The 15197-nt window shown below is 36.6% G+C and overlaps 2 protein-coding genes across 2 annotated transcripts in view; both read left to right on the top strand.

The window, feature by feature from the left end:
• The window catches only part of LOC107564721 (casein kinase I-like), a 30282-nt gene extending 26835 nt beyond the window's left edge, over positions 1 to 3447 (top strand). Inside the window, exon 11 of the mRNA XM_016249869.1 lies at positions 2133 to 3447. Within this exon, the coding sequence (XP_016105355.1) occupies positions 2133 to 2187 (55 nt within the window). The 3' untranslated portion in view covers positions 2188 to 3447. The remainder of the gene's footprint in view (positions 1 to 2132) is intronic.
• A 2147-nt stretch (positions 3448 to 5594) lies between these two features.
• Positions 5595 to 12292, top strand: LOC107564710 (major facilitator superfamily domain-containing protein 12-like). Its single transcript, XM_016249848.1, has 10 exons — positions 5595 to 6269; positions 6909 to 7119; positions 7256 to 7388; positions 8873 to 9079; positions 9288 to 9380; positions 9480 to 9572; positions 10259 to 10429; positions 10700 to 10794; positions 10934 to 11064; positions 12180 to 12292. Exons 1-10 carry the CDS (start codon positions 5999 to 6001, stop codon positions 12254 to 12256), a joined length of 1482 nt encoding a protein of 493 aa, XP_016105334.1. The 5' UTR covers positions 5595 to 5998; the 3' UTR covers positions 12257 to 12292.
• The last annotated feature ends 2905 nt before the right edge of the window (positions 12293 to 15197 follow it).

Genomic DNA, 15197 nt, shown 5'->3' with positions numbered 1-15197 from the left:
CAAATAAATGCGATCTTACCGCACTGCATCTCTGTGTCTGATTTAAAGCAGGCCGAATGCTAACGAGCCTTAACTGATGAAAATTAGCATAATTTGCACGATGGAATAATTATCGTCTTGTCGTATACAACAATTCAAAAACTCGGCAGAATTTATGTGACCGCTGCACCTGATGTTCATAAACTTTCATAACTGGTAAGTGTTTTTTCTTTTGCCTTGTGAACTGTCCGAGCCTTAATGATTCTGTTTCGTTACATGTATTTGTTTAGCATTTTTACAGCATTTTTTTTAAAATTGGCTATTCGTAGTGAGAGAAAAAAATTCGGGTTCGGGCTCTAAATTTAACTGTACCGCTCGGGTCGGGCCGGGTCAGACGATCTCGGGTACGGGCCGGGTTCGGGTTCGGGCTCGGGCTTCAGTTTAAAGCCTGTGCAGACCTCTAGTTTCTATGCGCACCGCTCACACACCTGAAGTGCATAAACAGATAGCCTTCTCAGACAGCAGGTGAATACCAATGGCTGCCTTGACAAGTATCCCTGTCAGCACAGTCGGTTGTTTTAAGTGAATGTAAACGGTAAAGAAAATATCAAATGTACATCAGCATAATGTGCATTTAATATCGCTACAGAAAGAGCAAAAGAAAAATTGTTCGCTGCTTTAGTAGCTTTAATGGATATTTGCTTTTATGTTAATGTTAATTTAAGTAATTCGGATTTTTCTACAGTAATGGTGGGGGGGTTAGACCAACTTGGGGGGGCGCATGTCCTAAAAGGTTGAAAACCCCTGGTTTACAGAGTCATTGTAGGTATGACGGCTAATCAAAATGGTACTTACTTGCACTTATCCGGATTGTTCAAACCGACTTAAAACTAAAAGATTACGTTCTCTCGCTCATTCGGGACTGGTGACTTTCCACGTATTCCCAACTTCTGAGCCTGCTCGCCTGAAGGTATGGTTGATTGCTCTTTGGTTGGATATCAACACCCATTGACGTAAACTACGCCAGAGCGCGTACACACCTCACGCATTGGATGCCGTGCGCGCTCTCAAGGAAGTTGGACATAGTGCTGTATCAGAGGTAAAAAATTATATAAATACTGTTCGGTACCATGACGCGAGCATGTGGCGGCGCCGGGGCTGACCCAGATCCGGCGTGATGACGTCATTACGCCGGATCTGGGTCAGCGCCGCCACACGTTCGCGTCATGGTACTGTCGTGAACGCGTGTCCAAAGTGACACAGTAGAGACGAAAATGTGGAATAAAGTCGTTATTTTGGTTTTCTTTGCGCAAAAAAGTATTCTCGTAGCTTCGTAACTTTACAGTTGAACCACTGATGTTACACGGAATACTTTGTCGATCATCTTGGTACTTTTCTGGACCTTGAACGTGGTAGTTACCTTGCAGTCTATGGGAGGGTCAGAGAGCCCTCATATTTCATCAAAAATATCTTAAATTGTGTTCCGAAGATGAACGAAGGTCTTACGGGTTTGGAACAACACGAGGGTGAGTAATTAATGACAGAATTTTCATTTTTGGGTGAACTAACACACTAACTAATGATAACAAATGACACATTGTAAAGTGCTACCAAAAAGAAACTAAATAAATAAGCACATAAATTTACTCAAATTAAAATGAAAAATAAAAGTAACTTTTATTTTAAATAATTTAACAATTTGTAAATATTATAATAGTCCGATATAAATAATACAAAAAGAACATGCATCACTTCCATTTATATATATTTTTTCAAAATTTTTAAATAATATATGCAATACCACATGGCAAGTTCCTAAGGTGTTGTACTTGTATGCCATCTATAGTTGCCCAAAAATGATGGTAAATAAGAAAAGAATGCTGGAGCATGTGGAAACTGTAGTTGTCATGGGTCTTAAATGGTTCGAAACATTGTTACAGCATTGTTTTGGTTACATAAGCACCAGTTACATATAGTTGTGCATAATTGTGCAGTCTAATCCCATGCTAACATTAGGAGACATTTGGGCCTTTCTTTGTCCTGCTGGGTTTTTTAAATTTGCTTTCAACTGCTTTACTTGGACTGTGTTTATCAAGTTTGAGAATAAAGGGAGGAGATTGCAAAACCGTCTTCAACTCCTTCGCTCTTTTCAGGTGCTGTTGTTTTTTCAAGAGGAGGAAGAGGAAAGCGCTCCAGCGGCACAAGTGAGGAGGAACATCTTTAAAAACGTTAAGATCACGGGTGCGTTTAAAGTAAAAAATAAAAGCAAAGGACTTGAGCTGAAACGTGGAGCTCCACCTCAGAACAGAAACTCACTGCCTCACTTTTGGCATCTGCTCAGAGGACACACCTCAGTACTCTGGGCTCTGACACTCTTTGTAAGGAAACAATTCAGTGGAACAAATAAATATATTTGTACAATGCGGGACACCAGAAAAGACCTCAGTGGTCAGAAATAAGATGATATATGATATGTGACTTAAACCCAGATGGACTGTTTAAACTTGTATTTTAGATGACATGCAAAACCATTATTTGAGAACTAAAAGGCAACCAGACTCACACTTACACACAGACATCCGTTCACTTTGGCACACTGGCTGGATGAGTGAGTGATGTGCTCCATGGTGTTTTTTTTTTTTTTTTATGGGATCAAAGTAAGTGGGGAGAGACTGCTGACTGACGTATGGAGAAAAGTACACCGGATTCAGAAAACCTTATGTAAATTCTGTCATTCCTTTTTGTTTGTGTAATTTAAAACATTTTGAAGATCTGCTCTCCCAGTTTTACTCATGTTGTAGAATGTGTGAACATTTTTTAACCGCTTTTAGTGTTTCTTTATTTTCTCTTCTTTTGCTTTTTTTACTTCCTCTTTGTCCCTGTCAGTGTCGATGTGGATGATGATGATGATGTTGTAGCACAGTGGCTGGTCTCAGGTACTGTGGGAGACGGAGAGAAATGCATTGGATCTCTCCTCTGTGAATTGCACTTTTGGGGGGATAAAGCAAAGCGTTTGACATTTCTGGCATTGAAATGAATAGGAAACAGGAAATAAAGGCAGACGTGGGATCATTTATCCAGCAGGCTGGTCTCTCCCACAGGGACAAAAGTGATTCTCTCAGTCAAAATTGTGCATTTTTTTGTATTTCCCATTAGATTAAGTTACCTGGGAATCATAGTTTGTGCCTTTCCAAGTAAAACTTTTAACACTAATGTGCCCCTCTCTATGATTCCTATCCAGGTGAGGTGTCCATGGCCCTCTCAGATTGTTTGTTCTCTAGCGTGCACTCCATGCCAGTCTAATGGAGCCTGTTGGCATTTCTCAGATTTCTTTTCACTGTTGTAAAGTGCATCAGCAAAGCTCCATGAAGACGTGAGTCTGTGGGCTTATACGCAGTAACAGAGGTTGCCTATCAGAATAAGGATGTGTATTGATTTACATACCTATTAAATGTTGCTTTTCTTCTATGCCTCATAAGATGTTACATGTTGTGTCTGTGCACAATCACTGTTTTGAGTTTCTGGTTGTGGTTAATTATTGCGGTTATTTCAGAAAAAGCAACAGTTATTTCAGTACAGTCAATATCACGTGACCATACAGAGGCAGTTGCAGGGACTCACCAGGATGCGGTGCCATAGAACACATCTGGAGCTACAGGGCAAGGGCCTGAACTTTTATTGCACATGAAAGTAGGTGTCACACCCTTGTAGTTTATTGTACAGTGCTACAGCAGGACATTTTTACACTTTCAAATTACTTTCCCCCCCCCCCTAATTTCTTAGATACAGCAGAGCCAACCAATTATGACATCCTGTGATTTTTTTCAATCGTTAACATTTTTATTACAAAGTCAAGAACAATGAATGGACTGTTTTTCGATATAGTGAAGAGCAGTGGTTCTCAACCAGTTATTCATGATTTACTGGACAAGGGTTAAGAATAAGGATTTATTTTATTTTTATTTTTTAGCTCAGTTTCTTACTGATAAAATATTTTAGAGCTTGAAATAACTAGAAAAATATGTATTTATACAAATGTCTATGAAGTTATGTGATTGTATTCATTTACATGACTAGAAGGGTCTAGAATTTACGCTTTTAAAATCAGGCTACCTCATATATCCAGGTTTTTCAAAACGGTGTTCAGTTTTTTTTAAAGAAATAAAAACGGTCGTTGAAGGGATGAATTAAAGGCATAGTTCACCCAAAAATGAATTCTGTCATTTTTGCTCACCCTCATGTCGTTCCAAACATGTATGACTTATCTTCTGCGGAAAACAAAAGAGATAATTTGAAGAATGTTGGGAACCAAACCGTTTTGGTTCCCATTCCCATGGAAGTCAACAGGAACCAAGAAGTCATACAGATTTGCAATAACGTGAAGGTGAGTAAATGATGACATAATTTTTTATTTTTGGGTTAAACTTAGTTGTGACATTAGAGATTTAACTTAAACGAACGAAATACGCATTGAATTTAGTGTTGCTGAGTGGCAAGAAGTACATTTCGTGTTAATTACCATTTGTATAACCACTGTTTTATTACAAATACCATGGTTAAACTGGTTAATGTAGCAAATCTGTGGTCAATTTGTGGTTACCATGGTTGAACTGTAGTAACCATGTTTTTTTGTTGTTTTATTTGTAGCAAAACCATGGTTAATTTTCATAAGGGAATGGATGCAGTGTTGCCAGATTTCCTAAAAAATAAAAATCTAAATCAACTAAAATTAGTGAACTAAATCTCTCGAGCGCGCACAAGATGAGGAAAGAAAAGCAGAAACACGGAGGAATGTAGTATATGTAGAGTGCTGCTTGAACACCAGCTGGGGATATATGTCAACCGTGTCATGTCATGTGGCTCAAGTACTATCAAAAAGTAAATAAATACTGTATTGCGGAAACGAGTTTAAAACCGCGTGTTGTGGAAATTATCTTAAAAACCACGACTGCTCTTATTTAGTCATACAGATTTGCAATAACGTGAAGGTGAGTAAATGATGACATAATTTTTTATTTTTGGGTTAAACTTAGTTGTGACATTAGAGATTTAACTTAAACGAACGAAATACGCATTGAATTTAGTGTTGCTGAGTGGCAAGAAGTACATTTCGTGTTAATTACCATTTGTATAACCACTGTTTTATTACAAATACCATGGTTAAACTGGTTAATGTAGCAAATCTGTGGTCAATTTGTGGTTACCATGGTTGAACTGTAGTAACCATGTTTTTTTGTTGTTTTATTTGTAGCAAAACCATGGTTAATTTTCATAAGGGAATGGATGCAGTGTTGCCAGATTTCCTAAAAAAATAAAAATCTAAATCAACTAAAATTAGTGAACTAAATCTCTCGAGCGCGCACAAGATGAGGAAAGAAAAGCAGAAACACTGAGGAATGTAGTATATGTAGAGTGCTGCTTGAACACCAGCTGGGGATATATGTCAACCGTGTCATGTCATGTGGCTCAAGTACTATCAAAAAGTAAATAAATACTGTATTGCGGAAACGAGTTTAAAACCGCGTGTTGTGGAAATTATCTTAAAAACCACGACTGCTCTTATTTTGAAAACAACACCACCATAAGTCGCTCTTATTAAAGAGGATATGGCAACACAGATGAGAGAGGGTGTGGCTTAATAAACGCGTCATGACAACATGAATCGAAAATAACAAGGCGCTACGCTATACGTTTTTCGCACAAGATCAAATTCAACATTAACCGTGCTGCATTAATATTTACCAACATTACATATAAAACTGTAAATCTCAATTCACGAAAGAATATTACAATTTCAATTCGCGCCTCCTCCATCGTGACTCATTTACGAAGTCAGCTGACCAAATCCTTAGGAACGGACTCTCGCTACAGTCACAGTGATGGACCGAGCCTTAAGCTTCACACCAGACTCATTCTCTCTGCAGTGAGGAACCCGGCGCTGGACAGGACAATATGCAGAGGTGGATAAAAGGGAATACGCATTTTTAGCCGACTGTGGGTTGACTGTATCACGTTAATCATGTCGGACTCCTCAGAAGCCTCTTTACCCGCTTTCAGGCGCTTGAGTTACTCAGTGGGGCATTTTCTCAACGACCTGTGTGCTTCTATGTGGTTCACATACCTGCTGGTGTTCTATCACTCAGTGCTGGGCTTTCAGAACACTTATGCTGGTGTGTTGCTGCTAGTGGGACAGATAGCGGATGGAGTGAGCACTCCGCTCATCGGTTATGAGTCTGATAAGTCACCCGGCTGTGGATCATATGGGAAGAGAAAAACATGGCATTTAGTTGGTGAGTGACGAGGGTCTTAAAGGGACAGTTCAGCCAAAATTGCGCCTGTCATCACCTTTATGTTGTTCTAGACCGGTATTACTTTCAAAATAAGACTTCTGGGATGAACATTCACTTTAATTTATTTTAATTATGTCCTTAGTAAATTATGACACAATTGTTTTGGGGTAATCTGTCTCTTTATTTCTTGCATATTAATGTATGATATATTATTCTCATTTGTGACCCTGGACCATAAAACCAGTCATAAGGGTCATTTTTTATGAATAAATAATCTTTCCATTGATGTATGGTTTGTTAGGATAGGACAATATTTGGCTGACATCCAACTAATTGAAAATCTGGAATCTGAGGATATTGAGAAAACACCTTTGAAGTTGTCCAAATTAAGTTCTTAGCAATGCATATTACTAATCAAAAATTAAGCTTTGATATATTTACAGTAGGAAATTGACAAAATATCTTAATGGAACATAATCTTTACTTAATATCCTAATGATTTTTGGCATAAAAGAAAAATCGATAATTTTGACCCATACAATGTATTGTTGGCTATTGCTACAAATATACCCCAGCGACTTAAGACTGTTTTTTTTTTTTGCTCCAGGGTAACATTTACTCTCTTTTTACTCTACCTAGGGACTATTAGCGTTCTCCTGTCGTTCCCCTTTATATTTAACCAGTGCCTGGGCTGTGATCTGGACACTCCACAGTGGGTCAGTCTCACTTACTTCACCCCATTCATCGTCATCTTCCAGTTTGGATGGGCGGCCACCCAGATTTCCCATCTCTCCCTCATTCCAGAGCTGGTGACTTGCGAGCATGAAAAAGTGGAGCTCACTGCGTACAGGTAAACTCATGCAGATCTGAGCATGTGATGATCAACCATTCTCGTGATGCTTGTTTGGAGGACTTTGTCTGTAGTGACCAGGATGATGTATTAGCTTTTAATAACACTTTTATTGTGTTTTGGGTGTATCTGTTAGGTATGCCTTTACGGTGATAGCCAACATCACAGTGTATGCAGTGGCCTGGCTGATGTTTCATTTTCAGACTCAGGAAGGAGATGATCCCGCCATTACGGAAAACCTCGGCCCGGTTGACATCCCTGTTTTCAGAGTGAGTGCTGATGTTCTTGTGCTGAACTGAAGCCTTGGTCATTTCATCCTGAATTATAAAATAGCTCAATTTAAAGACCCCATGATTTTAAAATGTTTGTGACTGTGTGTGCTAGTGTGCTCCTAAATTATCTTTGATCAAATAAATATTTAAAATTATACTCTATATTACATGCACTGCTGTACAAAGGTGCATCCTGAATTATAAAATAGCTCAATTTAAAGACCCCATGATTTTAAAATGTTTGTGACTGTGTGCTAGTGTGCTCCTAAATTATCTTTGATCAAATAAATATTTACTCTATATTACATGCACTGCTGTACAAAGGTGTTTTTTTTTTTTAAAGAAAAAAAATTCTGATACAACTGATACAAAAATTATTCAAATAAATGCTGTTCTTCTGAACTTTCTATTCATTAAAGAATCCTGAAAGAAATGTGTCACCGTTTCCACAAAAAAATATTTAACAGCACAGCTGTTTAACATTGGTAATAAGACCTTAATAAGCACCAAATCAGCATATTAGAATGATTTCTATCTATCTATCTATCTGTCTATCTATCTATCTATATATCTGTCTGTCTATCTATGAACAGTAAGACAAGGAACATTTATTTAAATAAAGAGGATATTTCATGTTTTCATGTTGACTTAAAAGTCAGTATACATTTTGATATTCCAGCAAATTTCTCTCAGATGCTTCTTTAAATGAGTAGTAGTACCCTAGTAAAATACATTTATTTCATACTAACTATAGTTCACATCTGTTAAAATATTTACTGGCATATTGCTTACTGATATAAAAATTATAATTAAACTTTGTTTGGCGTACTACTTGTGCACAATGCACATTTCTTAATATTAAGTCTAAAATGTGTTTTTATAACTTTAAATATACCAGTTTATATCTATCTATCTATCTATCTGTCTATCTATCTATCTATATATCTGTCTGTCTATCTATGAACAGTAAGACAAGGAGCATTTATTTAAATAAAGAGGATCAGTTTTAATTTCATGTTGACTTAAAAGTCAGTATACATTTTGATATTCCAGCAAATTTCTCTCAGATGCTTCTTTAAATGAGTAGTAGTACCCTAGTAAAATACATTTATTTCATACTAACTATAGTTCACATCTGTTAAAATATTTACTGGCATATTGCTTACTGATATAAAAATTATAATTAAACTTTGTTTGGCGTACTACTTGTGCACAATGCACATTTCTTAATATTAAGTCTAAAATGTGTTTTTATAACTTTAAATATACCAGTTTAGTTTACTAAAAGTACAATTTTAGTATATTTATTTTTTACTAGGGTAGTTAAATATATTAAATGCATATAATCAACAGTTTATGGTTTTCAGCAGATTTTTTGTAGACCAGCCTTTTCAGTCTTTGCTTCTGTTGATGTTAACCTACCAGGTTAAAGTCAAAACAGCCCTGACAAGCTTCATGCAGTAATATCTGTCCACACTCAGGGTCTAAGTCTTACAGTAGTGGGCATTGGAGCTCTGTTCTCGCTGCTCTTTCACCTGGGCACACGGGAGAAGGGGGCACGTCCCCGTCGGGAGGAGGAGGGCTCTATTCCTGGGGAGCGGCAGCCTCTTCTTAACAACACCACTGTGTCTCCTCCCACCAGTCTGCTGCAGTGGAAGCACTGGCTGAGACAGCCATCATTCTACCAGGTTAGCAGCCCATACCCATGTTACTTTTCAGTGGCATGTAAGTTAATTCTCAGCTTTTGTGATTAATCTGAATAGTGGCTTGAAACACAATGTTATCACTTAATCACAGTGGTGTGAAAATGTTCAGGATACAGTATTTAGTAACTATCTGTTATAACAGACAGTTCGGAAAGTTAATATCATCTCTAAACCCTGCTCTCTTATTCAGGTGGCATTGCTTTATATGTCCACCAGATTGATAGTGAACCTGTCGCAAACATACATATCCATGTATCTCACCTACACACTACTGCTGCCAAAGGTAAGACAACTATAGTAATACTACACTTTGCACCCAGTTCATCAGCAAAAGCATCGAAGAAAAAAGGCAGTGATCACTGTTTGAGCCTCTCTTTTGCAGAAGTACATAGCCACCATTCCCCTTGTCATGTTCCTGAGTGGTTTCGCTTCCTCATTTATCATGAAGCCTCTAAGCAAGCTAATAGGCAAATGTGTGAGTATAAGTTTGCATGTGTGTGTTTTGATTGAAATATAAACCATATACCTCTTCTCTTTGTTGGAAGTGATTAACAATCCAGAGATACCAGTCAGTTTTGCTGCGTCATATATGTGTGATCAAATTTATGAGTTGAGCGCACACGAACACCACCATAAAGTCGTAATTACTAGTGGGGAAATGTGTGATTTCCTTTGAGCCGAAGCTTTGTGAGTTGGAGGTATGTCAATTATAGATTTTAATAACACACCTGATGTGCATCCTTGTTAAATTAGTGCTAAAAATCTTCTTGTCTTCATCAGGAAGTAAAAAAGAGAACAAAATAGGAAATTGCCCATCAAGTGTTAAAGGTACAATATGTAAGTTTTCGCCACTAGAGTAATTGATCATGAAGGTGGAAGAGAGCTCTGTAAATGTACTCCCCCCACCTTCAATTCCTGTCGGTACTGAGACTCAAACCCACAACCTTCAGGTTACAAGTCCAACTCTCTAACCATAAGGCCACATAGTGGTCCCCTGGTCCCCTGACCCCTGGTCCCCATCCAGTATTTAAGGGACCATCTTAAAAATGACAATGAAAACGAATGGAAGTATTGGAAGTATTCATGTGCAGTATTGGAAGCTAATACAATATGATAGAAGGATTTTATTTGCACTAAAGTGTCCTTTTTTCTTATTGACAGATGATCTATTTTTTGGGACTGTTGCTGGTTCTTGCGTTCTCCTGTTGGGTGCTGCTGGACAAACACATGGGAGAAAAGGTGTATGGCGCTGCGGTCTTGCTCGGAGTGGGGTCCGCTACCATCCTGGTGATGTCACTTGCCATGACAGCTGAACTCATAGGAGACCAAACAGTAAGTGCTGATATCAGTCAGTAATGGAGAACTGAAAATGAACAGGAACCGCTTGAAGCAAATGTTTTATAGAGTGGATTCAGCACTAACAACTTCAACAGTAACGCATGATTGAACCAGTAAGATATTCAGATGTTTACAGAAGTGAAAGGCATATGTTTCAGAGTGACTAGTTTCAAAAGTGTAAAAATGGTTGTAAGGAACTAAAATGGTGCTATTAAAGACGTGTTCGAGTTTCTGATTCTGACTTTTTTCTTTTCCTCCTGACAGCAAAGTGGTGCTTTTGTTTATGGAGCTATGAGCTTCACAGACAAGGTGGCTAATGGTCTGGGAGTTATGATTATTCAGACGCTACATCCCTGCCGGTAAGTGTGTATGTCCCTGCATAGATGCTTGCTTGTGAGAGAGACTGTTTTAATGGTTTCATTTTATGTTTAGAGTAAAAGAAGTAAAACAAAATGTAATTTTATTTTTTTTTTTACATGTGTGATTTCTCTCATATAGCACAATGGTATGCTGTCCAGGCTGTGTGTGGTATTATCACTCTATCATGGTCATCGTCACTGGTGGAGTGGCCGTTTTAGCAGCGCTGAGCCTCTGCACAATCCTTATCTGGCCTATAAAGATAGTGCACTGTAAGACACTTGACAAAACTATCATTTATGTCTTTCTTGCTTTTAAACATGTACTTCCTCTTTGACTGCCTCTGTTTAATAGTGTTACTCGATAACCTCTTCACCTCATGGCTGACATGATGTTTTGTATTACAGTATCTATGCAAGATCATATGAATGGTTCAATAAACAGCAAAGACTTTAAGGGTGAGGGTAACATGTCAGCATCTGAAATAACAATCAGGAATCTGAACTACATGATTTTTTCCACAAAAACAATCAGAAACATCAATCAGCCACCTTTAATTTAAAGGGGTCAAATCACGAGGCAAATTTTCTTCAATGTTTGGAGATGATGGAGTGCAAGAAACCAGGCTGCATCATATTTATTTATTGATTAAATTTGTTTTTTCTGTGACAACTAAATACTTTGATTCAGTTATTCTAAGCACACCTATTAAGAAACCCAGACTAATGATAAAATGTGGGGAGGTTTGCCAAACCTTGTGCTTTTGAAGGTGAAGAAGGTAGAAATGGTCATGATTAACTGGATTATGTATATATAAGTGATTATTTTCATAATAAAAATATATGACCCCTTTAAAAGTGATCAGTATCAGATAATAAAAGGTTGATTCCATAGGTTTAAACTGCCATTCAAATGTTTAGGGTCAGTCATATTTATTGTGAAATATTACAATTTAAAAATGGCTGTTTTCTATTTTAATATTTTAAAATGAAATGTATTCCTGTGAAGGCAAAGCTGAATTTTCAGCATCATTACTCCAGTCTTCAGTGTCAAATGATCCTTCAGAAAGCATTCTAATATGCTGATTTGCAGCTCAAGAAATGTTTCTTATTATTATTGTCAGTGCTGCAAACAACTGTACTATTACTACTTGTTTGCATCAATATTCATTAATGAATAGAAAGTTCAAAACAACAGCATTAAAAAAACAAAACAGAAAATAACTTTTGTTACATTATAAATATCTTTACTATCAATTTAATGTGCCCTTGCTGAATAAGACTATCAGTTTCTTTCAAAAAATCATACTGACTCCAAACCTTTGAATGGTGGTGTACTGTATATGAATTTGTACATGTAATATCTGATGTTTGTATTGTTTTTGTAGATCTGCCTGAGGTGACTGGCCTTATGGGGAGTGATACAGAGGACTCGGAGAGCTCTGAGCAGCCATCAGTCAACTGAACACACATCTTCAGCTCTGATGCAGAGAGCGTTTGGTTGACACTTGCATCACAGTGGTGAAGGTTAGCAATCAGGTTTTGGTTCAGAATGATCTTTCACACAGGCCAGTGTTTGCTAATGTAGTCTATATGGTGGCCACATGTTAACACATGAGAGAATTTCACTGAGAGCCAAATATGTGGTGAATTTTTAGAGGTGATTAGTTGATATTACTCATGTGTCCTGTATTGTGGCTTTTTATCTCATAGTTCTCACTTAACCCAGCAGTCTGCATAGACACTTTATCTTTATTATGCACAATTGTTTTCAATCAAGTCCATAAAAACAAGGGAATTAATTTTTATAAGGACTCAAAACTATTGACATTATTATGAAGTTAGTGCAAGATGCACATGTTATGATGGATGCATCATTTCAGGTTATATTAATAAATCCATCTAACTGTTCCATAAGGGAATTCATGAAAAGGGAAGAATTGCTATTTTAAATCAGGGGACATGAAGCCATGTGTTGTCGTTCCAGGGCATATTTTCAGGTGTGAGATACATGGGTTATCAATGTTAGGGACCAGAGAGTCAGTGATGAGCATTTTTTCCCCCTGTAACCACTAGCTTTTTGTTTTCTTTCATATTTTTATATATGCATAATTGTTTTCATATGCAAGACAATTGTGTCTGACATGTTTTCTGTTCATGTAATTTACTGAACAGAATAAATGTTCTTTATGAACAGAGTTGATACATTGTAACTTGTCTTTGTGACTAGTTACTGATTAGCAGGAATGCAGTGTCAGTGTGAGTAGTTTTAACATCTGGTCAGCTGATCTAACGTGATGCTCAAGGCTTTAAACACTTCAAATAAATTGTAAAGACTGACGCTCAAATGTACCTGGAATGAATTAAATAGTCAATTGTAGTGGAACCAATCAACAAAATCAGTATGCTTGTAAAAGACAGCTGTATTTTATTATATTTGATGTCTTGTTCAAAACATATTTTAAATAAATGTTTTTTTTAATTACACTGTGTTTTAATTAAACATGAAGTGTATAAACATACATAATATGTATATTTATTCTGCAGGGAATCATTAAATTGATCAAACATGAAAGTAAAGATTTCTCTTTCAAATAAATGTTCTTTTCATTCTTCAAAAAATCTTTAAAAAATAACTGTTTCCACAAAAATATTACACAGCAAAACTGTTTTCAACATAGATAATAAGTAATAATTGATTTTTTTTAAATATCAGTATATTAGAATGATTTCTGAAGGATCATGTGACACTGAAAACTGGAGTAATGATGCTGAAAATTCAGCTTTGCCATCACCAGAATAAATTAGATTTGAAAATATATTAAAATAGAAAACAGTTATTTTAAATTGTAATGATATTTCACAATATTACGGTTTTTAATGCATTTTGATCAACCGAGGTGAAACAACCTGTATGTACCTGTTATGCAGTTTGTGTCCACAAGATGGCAAAAGAGTCCAAGAGTCCAAAACATGGTCTGATGTTTAGATGTTAAATAATTCCTGCCTGTTGTGTGCTGGCTATGTGACTGCATTCATTTCTGGGTGCTGCAAACATTTACACACATTATGAAAGAGACTCATTAACTAATTTTAATATTGTTCACACATTATTGTAACAATTGTATTTATTGCTTAAAAATATGAGTATTACAAGAGTATTTTGCTTCAATACGTTAGCTTATTATGATGTAATTTCTCTTAATAAAACAGTGTGGGTAGTGTGTATGGTTTCAAAAAACGAGAGGTAATGGGCATGCGATTTTTGGTTATTTATCCAAAACTGGAGTTCATTCGTTTGTTAATGTGAAAAGCACTTCAGTTACACCTCTGATCTATTCCTCTCCTGTCATGTACAACACCACTCAAAATTGCCCACGGGAAAATCCCACCAAATATTTATTAATAACATCTTTGTTTTGAAGCGTAGGAAATAAATCAGAACCATGCGTTCAGCTGTATCCTATTAAGGGGCAATTATCACTAATTGGAACAGCATTTATAGAAACCACTGTGAATTATCCATTATGTTATTGTGTAACAATAGATTGTTTCAGAGACGCTATACGGCGCAGCACACAAGTGATGACTTTTCTTCGCTTTGAGCTTTAAACAATAACAGTGTTGTGTAGAAGTTACATGTCAGCACAGATGTAGCCAATTTTCTGCCCTTTCAAGCATATTATTAGTACTTTCAAAGAAACTTTCAGTATTTTTGGATTGATCTCTGAGCTGTGGATCATTTGTGGAAACGTATAGCTTCCCCATTGCATTATAAAGAAATAGTTCCCCCCAAAATAAATTTACTTACCCTCAGGCTTTCCAAGACAAGTTTGTTTCTTCCAATGGATCCTCTGAAGTGAATGGGTGCCGTCAGAATGAGTCCAAACAGCTGGTAAAAACATCACAATAATTTACAACTAATTCACACAACTCCAGTCCATCAATTAACATCTTGATACAGTAATTGGAAATCTACATGTTTGTAATAAACAAATTCATCTTTTAGAGTTTTTAACTTTTTTTAAAAAAAGAGTCCTTTATCTATTATTTATAATATCGCTTTCTTCAATGAAAAAGTCATCTCGTCTGAATCAGGAGAGAAATATGCACAGATCAAACACCGTTCACAAGCAAAAACAGTCCAAAACCATTTTAAACAAATATGTTGGTGGATTTTAATGTGAGAGGACAACAGGGGAGAAATTGTTATTATGGATTATGGACTGGTATTTTTCGCCAGAAGCATCAGTTTAAAGTTAAAATGCCTTAATGATGGATTTGTTTATTACTTTATATTTTATAGTTTATTGTTTATAATTGATGGACTGGAGTTGGCTTACTTGTGGATTATTAATGTTTTTTATCAGCTGTTTAGACACTCATTCTGACGGCACCCATTCACT

Source organism: Sinocyclocheilus grahami, unplaced genomic scaffold (assembly GCF_001515645.1).
Source record: "Sinocyclocheilus grahami isolate Dianchi unplaced genomic scaffold, SAMN03320097.WGS_v1.1 scaffold957.1, whole genome shotgun sequence".
Classification (NCBI taxonomy): domain Eukaryota; kingdom Metazoa; phylum Chordata; class Actinopteri; order Cypriniformes; family Cyprinidae; genus Sinocyclocheilus; species Sinocyclocheilus grahami.
This window is presented reverse-complemented; position numbering and strand designations above follow the sequence as displayed.